We start from the raw sequence: 14537 nt of genomic DNA on the forward strand, positions 1-14537 counted from the left end.
CATATACATATGTATATGTACACATATGTGTATGCATGTGTCTACATGTATGTGTATGTGTGTGCATACGTGTGTGTATATGTACATATATGTGTATATAGACACACACACATGTATATAGATACTTCACTCAAGGAGGAGATGGTTTTTCCGGGAGCTGTCTCCAAGTTCAGTTACCAGAACACTCTCTCTCTTCTTGTATGCAATGTAAAATCTCAGTACATTAACTTTCTTGTAGATCATTTCGTGCCACCATTTTTTACCTCAATCTAATGGATTTGGAGAGGAATTATGATCTCTAATCAAAGAGGGAACATGTTAGATTGTCCCTTTCGCTCTTCAGAGATTTTAGGTTGTTAAAGGCATTTTTCCCCGAATGCCCTTTACGTTTAAATATACATAATTGACACAATTGACTTCTATTGTTAAAAAAAAAATGATATTGTACCAGTAATTCTTAATCCAAATCATTTGGACTTAAGTAATTTCTAATTGAAAGCCTATCACATGAATTGTTTATGGTGACAGACAATATACTATTAGTCATTTTAAAGCTCTAAAAGTGAGTTATCAGGATCCACTTCAATCTCCACATGATAATAAAGGATTATTATGTGCAGTAACCTATTTATGAAAAGGAAACAGTGTGCTTCTTTCAGACGCCATCAATTGCTTTAATAAGGAATTGAAAAGCGGGGCTACTTTACATGCAGGTCACCGTCCCAGTTGCATAAGGATTTACAATAGACAAAACAAAACTATTTTTTGTTGTAAAGAAGGGCCGTTTGTTTCAATCGCACAATAATGTTTGCATCTAAAAATTCTTTACAGGCTAATAAGGCTTCATATAAACGTTACATAGACTTGGTTAGTTAAAATCATTCTAACGCTAAGACCAAAATGAAAGGCTTGCTGGAGCTGACCAGGAAAAATTCAATTAACCACATGCCTAAAGAAGGCAGAAGAGAAAAGATGTTTCCTTTCTTGGTTTAGGTACTTTTTAATTGATTTGAAGATGCAAATGTTACATGATCAGATAGCACCCCATTAGTGCTCCCATAAATGTAAGAGGAAAACACCGCTTTCCCAGAAAATGTGCAAATTGAGGATTCGGAGCCTAATCTTTAAGCCTAAAAGAAATAGAAAGCGATGCACACATTTGTTTCTGCTGCCTTGAATTTGCAAACAAGTTAGTTGGGATGTTTGAATCTCACCTTTGAAGGGTTCCTTCAAGGTATTTAATGGCTCATATGTTTTTATTAAATGAGGTGTGTGGCGGCCTCTACTGGTGTGTGTTTATAGAAAATGTTTCAGTAGGCAGAAAAAATACTAATTTCAATTAAAAAGTTAGAAATACACACTCTGTCATTGAAATATACAAAAATATCTAATTTAATGCAGAAAAAATATATTACACGTTATGTAATGCACTCTTAATTAGGAAAATAATCTAAAACACTGACCACGTTAGTGTAAAATGATTTACGGAAGGGCATTAATTGTTCAATTCACTCTGAGATTGGGTTAAATATATTTTATTAATGAATTACTAATCCCGACTGAGGCAGTTTCTTACCTCTAGTCCACTGTTAAATCCCCTTAGTTGACTTAAATAAAATCACTTAGAACAAACCCAGAGGAAAGGAAATATTTTACAGTTAAATCTCTAAAGTCCTACAACTAGAATCATTTGATGACAGGCTGGTTTCTATAACTCAAGCAAACTGTACGTTGACTTAATAGAGCTGACATTTTGATCTATTTTACAGTGTTTTTAATTTCAAAAATACAACACATTAAAATATGTTCAATTTATCAAAGCTAAAAGCAACATTTAAGTAATGTACTTAAAGTGCAAAGGCACTTTAACACAAAGAAGTGATGCCTAGTGGCTATACTTGGTAACTGAAGACGGAAATACCATATATCATTATTTACAAAAGAATTTATAGTCTCAAAAGATCTTTGGAGATCTTCTACAAAATACACTGAATATCCATTTTTATGTGAAAAGTCTGCTTACTCTTTCTTCATTCATTATAATTTCCTCTTCCCATTCCCACACTGGAAAAATAAAAGAAGAAAAAAAACAAAACCATAAACAAAATATATGAAAACAATGCACTGTAGAAACATTCATGTTCACTGATGATTCCTAAGGAGAGAAGGGAGGGTGGGGGGAGCCAGAGAGAAATAATTTAAAGGAAAACTCGGAAAAGCGGTATCATTGCTTCACCCCATCCCCCAGACATTTTCAAAGTCCCCCGCTGATGCCGAGAGATTGAGATTGAGGGAGAGAGAGAGAGAGAGAGAGAGGACGCAAACACGCACAAAAGCAAACGCGGTGTCTCCAACAGTCTGGAGCAGCGTCCTTGGAAGCGGGAGGGTTGTAAATGGTTTCCGTTCACAGCTGACTGATTGCAGTTTGTTTCTCCAGAACTTCGAGGTAGTCTGGCTCTGATTGCGGCTTAGCTCGCAGTAAAGGGTGGTCGGGCTTTGACTGCCCCACAAAGCATTTCCTGGGAGTTCCGTATAAAACGGTTTTATTGATTCTGTCCTGGTTTTGGCGTCGAGATTCATACGAAGGGGCGAACTGCCTTTTCGGTAAGGTACAAAAGTTATAGTGGACCAGTCCTGCACTGGGAAGTTCCTTGACTCGCTCAGCGATGTTCTGATACAGCAGCTCGGGCTCCCTCGGCGTGGCCTGCTTCTCGAGCAACTCGGTGGCACTTATCGTGTACGCCAGCGGGGCGGGCTCTTCTTTCTTCTCCTCCAGGTTGCCATAGCTGAAGTCTTGCAGGTTTCGGTAATAGGCTACCGGGTCTCCTTCCTTCTGCATGTAGATGGGGTTCTGGCACATCTGCCCCACGGGCGGGGGGATGTAGTTGTAGACGTGGCCGTCTGTTTTGTCCTGAGCCTCGGTATTGTAAGACCCATACTGCAGCTGGAAGGAGCTGACGTCTAGGTTGTTGGAACTCCTCGGCACACTCGGCACCCCCTTTCTGCGTTTCAGGACAAAGACGAATAAGCCGGCCCCAAAACAGACAGATAGGATAAAGACAACAAGCAACCCTAAAATCAGGACAGAAAGTGGCACTTCAGTGTGGAGCTCTGGGTAGGAACTGGGAGACACACTAAGCGACCGAGGAGTGTCTGTGTTGTGATTCATGGATAAAACGGTTCCGTCTGACAAGTTGGGGCTGTCGGGACAGATAGCGTCCCTCCCCAGAAACTTCAGGATCTCCCCCGCGTGCTTTGCGGGAGATTCGCAGGTCACCTCGTTGATGATGACGGGGGAATTGGCATGTTCCGTCCAGTCCTTTAGCCCCATGATGTCACAGGTGCAGTCCCATGGGTTCTCTTGCAGATCTATCTGGATAAAGGCCGGAAGCTGATCCAGAACCCCTTTCACAGGCAGGTGAGAAAAATGGTTGTTTCTCAGATTCAGCCTGGTGAGGGCCGTTCCCCCAAATATGTTGTTGGGTAGGGAGCGCAGCAGGTTGTTATTCAGAAACAGCAGCTGGAGGTTAATCAAAGCATCAAAGGTCAGTGGCTTAATCTCCTTGATGACGTTGTACTCTAAATAGAGATACTGCAAGCTGTGCAGTCCGTCAAACATCGAAGGGTACAGCACTTCCAGGTAGTTGCCATTCAGGTAAAGTCTGCGTAAACTGGTCAGGTTTGTGAAGGCACCTTCCTGGATGACCGCGATCCTGTTGTTCCCTAAATGCAACAAGTCCAAAGAACTGTATTCTAGGAGGTCGTTCTTGTAGACAGTTTGAAGATAGTTCCCTGTCAGGTAGAGCTTCTTTGGACTGGTAGGTTTGGGCTGCAGGTCGGAGATGTTCGTGAACTTCCTTTCTTGGCAATTTACGTTGAGACCGTTGTCCGAGCTCTGAGAGGTACAGACGCAGCTGCTGGGGCAGGTGAGAGGCACGGGGGACTTGGTCTGGTACACCATGATGGGTCCGAAGCTCTGCCTGTCCTTTGACACGGTGACCCGGGGAGTCGGGCGATTTCGCATTTTGGGGGGTCGGCTGGCTTTGGGCGCCCTGGTTGGGTTGAGAGCGGGATTCATGGTGGGCGACAGCCTTTGGACGTGCGTGTCGGCATGGCCGCCCCTCTGACCGGAGTCGCCGGTGCTTTTTCTGGGACAGAGATCTTGCCTGGTCAGCTGGGTCACGTCTTTCCCGTGCAGCCGGAAGGGAGTCTCACAGACGATCTCCCCGACGAACACGGTTATGGTGTCCAGCCAAGCCTTGAGAGGAAGCAAGTCACAAGTGCAGTTCCACGGGTTCTCCTCCAGCTGGATCTCCATGATCCCGCCGATGTGCTCAAGGACGCCGGCGAAAGGCATCACCTTCAGCCTGTTCCCTCTCAGGTCTAAGTGGGTCAGCAGGACGAAGCGGAACACATTGCTGGGCAGGGACAGCAGAAGGTTGTCATTCAGGATGAGCACCTTGAGCTTATTGAGTTTGCTGAAGGCCCCTGCCTCGATGGCACTGATGTAATTGTAGTCGGCCTGGAGGTACTCGAGGTTCTCCAGGCCCAGGAAGGTATCTTCCCTCAGCACCTCGAGCTTGTTGTTGTTGAGGTGCAGTCTCTTGAGGGTTTTCAGGCCGCTGAACGCCCCGGTTCGGATCTCCTGCAGCCCGTTGTTGCCCAGGTGGAGAGTCACGGCGTTGGAGTAATTGACGAACTCGTTAGGGTACAGTCTCGTCAGGAGGTTTCCATTGAGGAAAAGCTGGTAGATTCGATACTGGGGGGGCTGGAGCAGGCTGACGGTTGTAAATCCTTTGTTTTCGCAGTTAATATTCAGGACGTTTTCCTTCTCTTCGCACAGGCAGCGGATCTTGCAAATGTCTTTGGCAGTTTTGCGGCTCTCCGTCTGTAAGATCCCGGCCACGGTTAACACACTGAGGAACCAAACGCCGCTCAGCATCTTTAGGCACCGTCGGTGTCAGTTCAGGTACCTACAGGCAAACCTTGGGGAAGGGTGCCGGAGAGAGCAGGACGCGGGGGAGAGAGAAACGAGGAAGCCCGATTAAAATGGCAAAGCAAGGGGGCGGAGTGGGAGGCAGGGAGAAAGCGGGGAGCGGGCAACACGGCAGAATGAAATCGCTGCGTTCGTTTCTCAACGCGGTTTCTTCTCGCCTCGCCCTCCCCCTCCCGCCCGGCCCCCGCCAGCCCACCCACCCACGCGTCCCGGAGCACACATGCTTGCACCTGATTTCCCGGCGGGGCGCAGCCAGCCGCGGAGTCATTAGTAATCGAGTTGTCCTACTAAATCCGGCCCATCACCTCCTCCCCTGGGGCATCTTGAAGAGATCTCGGGCGGCTCGCCCGTCTTAGCTCGCAGCAGAAATCGCTTTACTTTTTTTTTTTTTTTTTTTTTTGAACTGCGCAAAAAGGGGGTGGGAAAATCGGGACTGGCGGTGGGGGAGGGGGAGAGGATGGAAGAGCAAAGACAGCGCGGGGTGGGGGTTACTCACACATCAGGAGAAGACGGGACCCCTCTCCTCTGCAGTCCGCCAGTAGTTTAGCATCTTCGGAAAGAGAAGAAGAGCAAGGTAAAGGGAGACGCCGCCGCTTCCGGGGGGATGCCCTGCTTTCTGCCGGAGGATTTAATTTGGCAGGGTTGGGGGGGGAGGGGTGCGCAGGAATTAGAAATCCGGCAGGCCGCAGGGGAGGAGAGGAGGGCCCGAGCGGCGGGAGGCCGAGGCGACGGGGACCCGGGGGGTGCGATTGCGTAGGGAGGTCGGGGAGCCGGCCGGCCCCGGCGGGCGGGCGGGCGGCGGCGGCGGCGGCGGCGGCGGCGGCGGCGGCCGAGCCTGGGCGCGCGCTTCCAATCCGGCGGCGGCGGCGGCAGTGCGCGGAGCAGTTTGAATTTGAGAGGTTTTGCAGGCTCCCCCGGACCGGGCTGGGGTGACGTCACGCGGGGAGGGGGCAGGCGGCGGATCGAGGGCGCGCGGTGGGGGAGGGAGGGGCAGATGCTTCCCTTCCCTGCGAGCGGTTTGCAAAGCTCAAATCCGGGCTGCGTCAGTTGCTTCTGAACTACTCCACCTCCAACCCGGCGGGCGGCGAGCCGCTGCGAAGCTCCGGGAGAGGGATTCTCCGGGAGGGGCCCGGCCGAGGGGCTGGGACCGCGGGGACTCCTCCGGCCTCCGGTCCCTTCGACTGGTTTCTCCCACCTGCGACTCCCTCCTGGCCCTTCCGGGGGGGGGGTCCCTCCCAGTGAGAGAGGGTGTGTGTGTGTGAGCGTGTTTGTGTGTGCGTGTGTGTGTGAGTGTGTGTGTAGGAGATGTGCCTCTTTGCCTCAGGACAGGGGCGCTTGTGCTCCGATGCTCTTGGTGCGGAGTGGGGGTGTGCCCGCTCCGGAGTGGCTGTGTAGGAGGGCGAAGAGGGGCTTTGTGCTTTACAGACCGAGCTTTGTTTCGGGGCTGGGAGAATTACTTTCCGGGCGGTGACTGGCCAAACAGATACTTGCGGGGATTCTGAAAGCCAGCTCAGCGTCAGAGAGAAACCACACCAAAACCATTCTCCTCGAGGCTGAGTTAGGCAGATGATGAAGTTTAAACGTGTGCTTTTTGCCTGCAGGAAGGAGAAGTGGGTGTGAGAAAGGGCCTGCCAGGCTGAGCCTCACTTGGCGGGGTGTGGGAGCCCAGGAGTGGGGGGGGGGCGGAGGGGGCCTAAGCCTCCAGGCGGCATTTAAGTGCCAGGTGTTGGATTTTTGCCTTCATTATCTCGCGCCTCCTGAATTATCTTAAGGTCCCCTGGAACCAGGTGGCTCCTGGTGTGGAGTCCATCTGCAAGACAGGAACGTCTGCTGTTGCCCGGGAGGGCCGGGGGCAGCCTCTGGAGAGGCAGGAGAAGGAGGCGATGGAAGAGAAGGGGGCGAAGGGATGCACTGAGGCCGCGCCTGTCCCGCGGAACACTTACACTTGCTTTCCCCGCCTCTTCAGTCCCAGCCTGCTGCGGACAGGGTCGACACAGGGTCCCTTTGCTGGGCCACATTTGGAATAGAGATAATCCCACCGGCAAAACGAGCCGCCGGAGAACGGACAGCCCCCTGCTTGTCCCCACCTGCCTCCCCGGCAAGCTCAGGCTCTGGATCCTTCGGCCCCCACGGGCTCTTTCCTCCCGCAGAAGGGCTCTGAGAGTCTGCAGACTTAGGCATTAAGACAACCTGTGGCTCCGCCAGTCTCCTCCAGAATGTTGCTAATGGCTTTCACCTTGCCCTCTGCTTTTCCTTTGGGGAAGAGCCTTGCCCCTGACGTGGAGAGCCCTCTCCCCATCCTGTAATGCTTGCTTGGTGTTGGGCAAGATCCTTTCCCTCTGGGGCCTCAAATTTCCCTTCTCTGTGCCAAAGGGCGGCGGGGAGCTGAGCTGTCCTCGGCGGGGGAGGGGCAGCTGCGAAGGCCTCCCACTCGCTATGGCAGTCTCCTCACTGGGTGCGCAGGGATGCGTGCCCGATGAAGCTTCCTTTCACAGCAAAGGGGCACTTGTTCCTCCGTATTTCTAAATATTACACAGAGTTCCTAGAGAGACGTGGCTTATTCGTTGTCATTCATTTAACAAAACATTAACTAATTAGGTTAATATTTCATGGAAGCAGAAGCCAACATGAGAGCGGGACAGGACTTTTGCAATCAGATTCATCTTATAGATGAGGACGTTCCTCCACCAGAAGTGCTGACTTGCTTAAGTTCAAGCATCTATAAAATGAGAAACCGAACCCAGGGATTCCGAGTCCTGGGCCAGGAACTTTCCCCCAAGCTCACTACTGCTTAGTGTGAACTGGAGAAGAACGGTCTGCCTACACTTACAGTGGTGCTGGTGTCTTACCTGAAGGTGTGCTTTTTGAAAAAATTGTATTTGAAAGCGAAATACTAAATATTAGTTTTAGTTCGCAAGTAATTTCCTGCAAGACCCTGACGACGCTGTCAGGACTCCTTGAGGACAGCGACGATTTTCTTAAAAATTTCAGAGGGAGAGGGAGAGACAGAAAGCGGGCAGATAGATGGGGGCAGCTCGAAATCCGTGAACATTATTATTTAGAGTGAAAGCCAGGCGGAGGTAAGCTGGCTGGAGGGGGGGGGGGGGGGGGGCGACACTGGGAACCCGGAGATGGTGTGACACATCTTCCTCCCCTGGTTCGCTTCCGACCCGGGTCGGTGGACTCTCCCACTCCTCCTGGGCCTCTTGCCTGCTGTCCCCAAGCCTCCACAGCCGCTTTCCGCAAACACGGTTCCAGGGAACGAATCGGCCTCAGCCCGAGAGAAGCACTTCAAGGAAGTTCGGTCCGGCCCCGCGTCTCGGGAGGAACGGCCGCGGCACCCCGCTAGGGAGAGCGGGCTTGGACGGCGGCGGAAAGCTTCTGGGCGAACCGGGAGCCCAGAGGCGGACGCTCCAATAAGGCCCACGCTCCCTCTCCTCTTCTTTTTCCTCTCGGTGGCCTCGAGCTCCCTCGCATCTGAGTGGAGCCCCGCGCGGGTGGCGGGGGCTTGCACGGCGCGCGGGGAGGGCCGGCGGGGTTGGAGCCCGCGCCGCCCGGCCGCCCGCCGGGCCTCGAGGGGGTTAACGGGAGTGCGGCGGGCCCGCTGCGGAGGGGTGTCAGCCGCCCGGCCGCCCGTGTCTCCCCCCTCCCCAGTCGCGGCAGGTTCGGTTCCCGGAGGCCGCTTCCGGCGGCCAGCGCGCCGGACGGTTCCCCGCTCTCCGGGCACCGGGCACCGAGCACCGACCGCGAGCTCAGCCCTCCTCGCCCTCCCCCGGGGCCGCGGGACGACTCATGCCCGGCGCTGGGGCCCACAGCCGCGACGGCCACGCGCGCTGCCTTCGCCCCGGCGACCGTCCTCCTCGGGGCCCGCGGTTCGCAGCCGGCGCACGGGGACGCCCGGCCGGCGGTGGCCCCGGAACCTCGCGACGCCCCGGAGCCCGACCACGCCCGCGCGGGCAGTCTCGGAGCCCGCGAGCCCGGGCGGGCGGGGGCGGCCACCGAGGGGGCGGCTGCCGGCGCGCGCGCGGTCCCCGGCCCATCGCGCCCAGGCTTCCCGCACCCGACCACCCACCCGCGAGGGGAGGCGGTGGGCAAAGGCAGGGGGCTGAGCGCCGCGTTCCCGAGCGCTGAGAACTTACCCGGCGAGCGCGCCACCCGCAGCTTCCCCAGGAGGCGCCTGCAGCACCGGCCAGCCGGGAGGCGCGGGAGCCGGCACAGCCTCGGACCCGCGCGCCCGGGAGCGGGGGGCTCGGCGCGGCGAGCGGCGCCCCCAAGGGCAGGCAGATCCCCCACTGGAGCGGCTCGCCGCCGGGCAGCGCTCCTCGCAGGCAGGGAGAGGGAGGAGGGAAGGAGCACGGGGGCGGGGGTGGGGGATGGGGGGCGGGAGGCAGGCGCGGCCGCCCCTCTCCCGCACTTATCAATCACCCTGCAGCTCAAATGGCCCCGCCGCGCTCCCGGGAGGGGCCTGTAGCCGCCCACAAAGGAGCCGCCGCTCCAGCTCTCGGACGAGCGCGGCGGAGCGCGGCTCGCGCCTCTCGGCCCCTCGCGCCGGGCACCCTGCCCCGCCCTTGCAGCGCCGGCCGGGGGGCTGCGGCCGGGACTCGGTCAGGAGAGATGAGGATGGCCCTCGGTCGGTACCACATCCCCCGGGAGACTGAGACCACTGGGCGGAAGGTGCAGACCACGGGGAGGCCGCGAGCCCCGGAGCTGGACGCCGTCCGGGACGGCTGCTCCCCTAACTAGTTCGGGGGCCGATGTTTAAGGACCTCCTACGAGGATGGCCAACAAGGAATTTCCATATAATATGGAGCGAAGCGCGGCTTGGGCAAACGTGTTAACAGAAGCAAGCCCTTAGCAGCGTGCCAGTCCCTGTTTTCGTTTGATTCTTCCTATTCTGCGCGACGTGGCCCGGACCGACGGCGCGCACTGTGGACCCCCCCCCCTTCCTTTGCCCTCGGGTTAGCAGTCCAGGTGGCCGCGATGCGACCACAGGAAGGCGCTCAGCCGAAGAGTCACTGTAGTTCCAGAGGGAGGTGCGGGGTTCGCCAGGAACGTTGCCGCTGCCTTCAAGACCTGCCTTCCCCAGGGTGTTCGGCATGAACTTGCACTTGTGTTTGTGTCAGCGAGGAAGAGGGAGTTTCTCTGAAGGGCAGAAGACATTTCCCCCTCGATCCGGGAGGAGGGGGGCCTTCACGAACGCCCTCGCCGCCTCTGGTCCTTCCTACACCCCCTCCAGAGTCTGTAAAACCCCCAGTTGTTCGAATCTGCAGTTTGATGATGGAGGGGGGGGCGATGAGAGGGACCCCAAGTTACAGCAAACATTAGCTCTCCCGCTAATGAATGAATCTGCTTTAGGGTTTGTGTGTTTTCAAGGTTATTTCCTATACAATGAAGCCAGTTCTCGCTGCCCTGACTCCCACCACATTCTTATCCTTACCCTGGGGCGGGGGTGGGGGGTTGGGGGGTGGGGGCTGTCTTTTGTGCTTTTCCCCACTCTTTTCATAACGGTTTTCTAAGGAGCGGGTGCTGGGCCTTTTGAAGAGAAAATTACTGGTAATCTTATCTTGTGACTGTATGCAAAGTTTACTTTTGGAATAGTCCAGAGAATTATCTCGTATAATCTTAGCTCTGAGGTTTTAAGGATCATTGCTGCTCCTTTCACTTCGTTCCTTTTGGGATTTCCCTGCCATTCAGATCAACAATTTGGGCACAACAGCGTTCTCACATGGGCACAGGAGCAGACTATTCACAGTTACTTACTCAGAAACATTACCCTGTTTCATTAATGTCCTTTTTCGTGCAAAATACTAACCGCACTCTTTGCCACAGACTACAGCTGTGATCTGGGCACATCATATTATTACTAACTAGGAAAAGTTAATGCTGTTTCCTCTGTGTCTTTACCTCCTTTCTGACTGTGTCATCTTTTCTTGTAGTTATTTAATGGGTGCTATAAACAACCACAAAACACAGAGCTAAGAGGCTATTCAAAGGCAGAAATAATGAGACAGTCATGCTGGAAAAAGGAGACAGTTTACTGAGAACGGTGGTGTGTCTCCAGCCAAAGGGAACACACACACACACAAAAGCAGTAACTTGTATGCAGATTAGATGAGGAACACAGTGGCAATGATAAAAACCGACATTTTATTTTTGATCCGGTAGAAACATGTAAAATATGGCATGCATCAATTTTAATTAGCCTTGGAAGCAAGGCTAATGTGTTTACCAGCCCTCAGAAAAGCATTCAGCAGGCTGCCTTTCCACAGGGGACCACACTGATGGTAAGATAAAAGGAGAAAGAGCCGATTTTTCTTTTCGTCAGCATACAGTTTTCCAGTAGGGGGGTAGCTGTTCCGAAGGGTGTCGTGAACACACACACACACAGACAGGATGACGAGCAACACAAAACTTTGTGTGAGGGCTGCGGCATAGATAATTACGGTAGGAGAGAGCTCCAAGTGTGTGAGTTTCAAATGTAACAATTTATTTGAAAGTTTCTTTGTACTGACTTTTCTAAAAGTTTCTGCATTAGGGGAAAATGCCCTGCTATACTTGAATATCAAAGACATGCATATTAAGGTACTTTTGTTAATGAGTAGAAGTGGCATTGTTAATTCTTTGGTGTAGTGACCTTATAAACATCTCTTTCTGTGCTCTCTTTTCTAGTGATCATTTCATCTTATCCATGGGCTTAGAGATGCTTGACTGCGATGCCAGTAGGGAAACAGAGCAAGAAAATGAAATTTTTCTTTTCATTCTAAGATTCAGGGAAAACCAGAAATTTCACCTAGAATTAATCAAAAAACAAACATGTGCATGCATTTCTAAGGTGATGCAAATGTTGCCCGATTACTGTGTAGTGCACAGTTTGAGAATGTTATTTTTCTACCTTCTCTGCACCTATGCAGAGCTGGAAAGCTCTTAAAAAAAAAAAAAAAGACCAAGTAGGAACCTCATGCAGAGCGAGTAATTCTAAGACAGATATGAGATGTTCTCAGAGTAGACTCTCTTTGGAATCAGAGGTTTCAAAGATTTCAGACAGAGACAAATTCCTAAATAAAGAAACGCAGCACAGAGGACATGCCATTAATACCGGTTTATTCATAGTTTAGAGGATACTGTAGACTTCGGTTCTGCAATGCTATTGAGAGTGTGGATATTTTTAAATTCAATTCCATTATTTTGATTATTTTGGCAGGCATGTTGGCTTGGTTGGTAGAGTGCTGGGCCAGGACCCAAATAGTTTGTCTTTTAATCCAGCACACCTCCAAACCCTCAGAAACCTGGGTTCAAATCTCACTTCTTCCTCCGACTTGCAGGGGAGACCTGAACTGGCACCTCTGTCAGTTTCCCCATGTGGAAAACTGGGTGCTAGAACCTGCCATGTGCAGTCGGTAGAGATGGGATTTGTGCAAAAGCCCCGGAAAAGTGCGAAGCGGTACATACATACAAAGGGAAATCTTGACACGAGGGATTCCTAAACTCACTTCTTAAAATAACTAAATTATACAAAACCAGTGATTTTAGTGAGAAAGCAACATTTTAACTGAAATTGGATAATGAACTCATGATTAGGAAGTTATTTACGAATTTGGTTGGCATTCTATGATGTCGCACATTCCAATGGAAACAAAAACATTCCACCGTTTCCCTCAATTGTTCCATATATATATACATATATATATATATACATACATATTTGATGTATATAGAATGTGTATGTATGTATAAACAGCTTACACTTATTTAACAAATACAAACAAATCAAAGGAACACGATCTGCACTATGACCCAGCAACAGAGTGAGAGGGAGACCCTAGGCTCCCTGATGCCCTGCTTTGTGATCTGCTTGGGTGTTGAAGCAAGAGTTTCTGGAACCAATTCTCCTTGTCCTAGCCATGTGTCCTGAAATATTCCATCGCTGTATACTTTAAAAATCGCCAGCCATGGCCTACTAAATTGACTTCATGAATGACTAATAGGTTGGATCTCAGAGGTCCAAAAACACTGACCTACAGAATCCGGAAGGGGAGGAAGGAAAAGAAAAGAAGTAGAGGAAAAAGAAGTTAAGGAAATACTTACGGTGCTCAACCAATTGTGTCGAGTGTCACTTAGCGATGCAATCTCCTCCCTGAAGGTTCTAGAGCCTCGAGCCTCGTCCTTACTGATGGAGTGGGGTGATTCATCAGTAAGAACTATATTTAAGCTCACTGGCCTTGGGAATGAATATACATGGCAAAAGCCACAGATTTTGCAGATAAGGCTTAGGACAGCCTTAGCAGGTATTTCATTTATCCTGACACATTTCATCCTGTTAATCTCCCTGGAGCTGGAAGTGATATTTTGGTCTGGAGTTACAACCTAATGCGTCCAGGAGGAAACCAAATTTATTGGGTTCGACATTGCACATTATTGGAACGATATAATGCAGTTGAGCCTCTGTACTAAGTTTTGTTGATTTTATTTATGTATTTATGTTTGACTAGTATAAATATATGGTAAAGTATGTGCTGTAATGGAGAGTTTAGTGCTGACTCTGCTGGAACAGTCAAAAATGTCTGCTCACAAGATGCCCAGTTCTAAAGACTTACAGCCCAAAGAGCAGCGACTAAGGATTTGCATTAAGTATTTCTGATTTTTTTAAAAAGTCATCATTCGTGGAGGGGACCAGGCTATTAATATTCAAAAATAGCGAGGATGGCACACTCCAGATCTAGCCTGAAGTTGTGATTTGCACAAAACGAAGCAAGGTAGAAATTGTGGGTTCAGAGGGGGGGTGAGTGAAATCTAGAAAGTAAATAAAATCATTTCCAAGTAGTAGCTGAGTGCAGCATTCAACCATCATTGCAAATCAATGAGAGGAGAATGGATTTTTTTTTTTTTTTTGCCTTGAGTCTTGATGAGTTATTACTCGGATGTGGTTTCAGTTCTTTTTTCTTCCCTCCATTTTTCTTCTCCTGGGAAGTTTCCTAAATGACATGACAAGGCTACCTGGCATGCACCTTATTCACCCAATGATTGCAGGTGGGGTCACCCAGAAGTCAAATGGGATGGCTCCGGAACGTATGTCCAACTTTTGCCTCTGTCTGTGGCCATATTGTGCTTCCTGGGCAGATTAAAAAGAAAAAAACAAAGCTTCAGATTCCATGACATTAGATATCCCTGAGGCTTTCTCAGAAAACCTAGCCCAAAGTCTCTCTGGAGTGGGGGAACCATATGGAGTTTCTTGTAAGCACTTTGGAGCAACCCCAGGAAACCATGACAGACCTAGAGACATAATCACCCACGGATTTGTCCCCCAGCGTGGGCATCACCACAGCAACTGGTGTGCAGTAGTGGGGTCCATGTCATTTTATTAATATTTTGAAAGAAAGCAAAAGCAAGCTTATTGCTTGCTACACATCAATGCTTCAGAATAATGAGCTCAGTGTGCTGAACCCTTAGCTCTTTATATAAAGATCTAGTGGGCACAGGTCAGGAAATGGCACTATTGGAACTAGAGAACTCATTTGCCATCCTTTAAATATATTGAATTGTT

At 50.9% G+C, this 14537-nt stretch overlaps 1 protein-coding gene across 2 annotated transcripts; it reads right to left on the reverse strand.

The window, feature by feature from the left end:
- Positions 1–1519: 1519 nt before the first annotated feature.
- On the reverse strand, positions 1520–9320 carry SLITRK2 (SLIT and NTRK like family member 2). Of its 2 annotated transcripts, XM_045068150.1 has the most exons (3): positions 9136–9320; positions 5493–5546; positions 1520–4985 (listed from the first exon to the last, which is right to left on the reverse strand). In XM_045068150.1, exon 3 carries the CDS (start codon positions 4940–4942, stop codon positions 2405–2407), a length of 2538 nt encoding a protein of 845 aa, XP_044924085.1. In that variant the 5' UTR covers positions 4943–4985; positions 5493–5546; positions 9136–9320; the 3' UTR covers positions 1520–2404. The 2 variants fall into 2 exon arrangements, with proteins under 2 accessions (XP_044924085.1, XP_004774300.1); XM_004774243.3 differs by lacking the exons at positions 5493–5546; positions 9136–9320 and adding an exon at positions 5227–5345.
- Between the last annotated feature and the right edge of the window lie 5217 nt (positions 9321–14537).

The sequence above is a fragment of the Mustela putorius genome, unplaced genomic scaffold (genome assembly GCF_011764305.1).
Source record: "Mustela putorius furo isolate JIRA1106 unplaced genomic scaffold, ASM1176430v1.1 tig00003899_pilon_pilon_pilon, whole genome shotgun sequence".
NCBI lineage: Eukaryota > Metazoa > Chordata > Mammalia > Carnivora > Mustelidae > Mustela > Mustela putorius.

Excerpts from the sequence above, each read along its gene's own strand:
- SLITRK2 (XM_045068150.1), bottom strand. The coding sequence starts at position 4,942 with ATGCTGAGCGGCGTTTGGTTCCTCAGTGTGTTAACCGTGGCCGGGATC.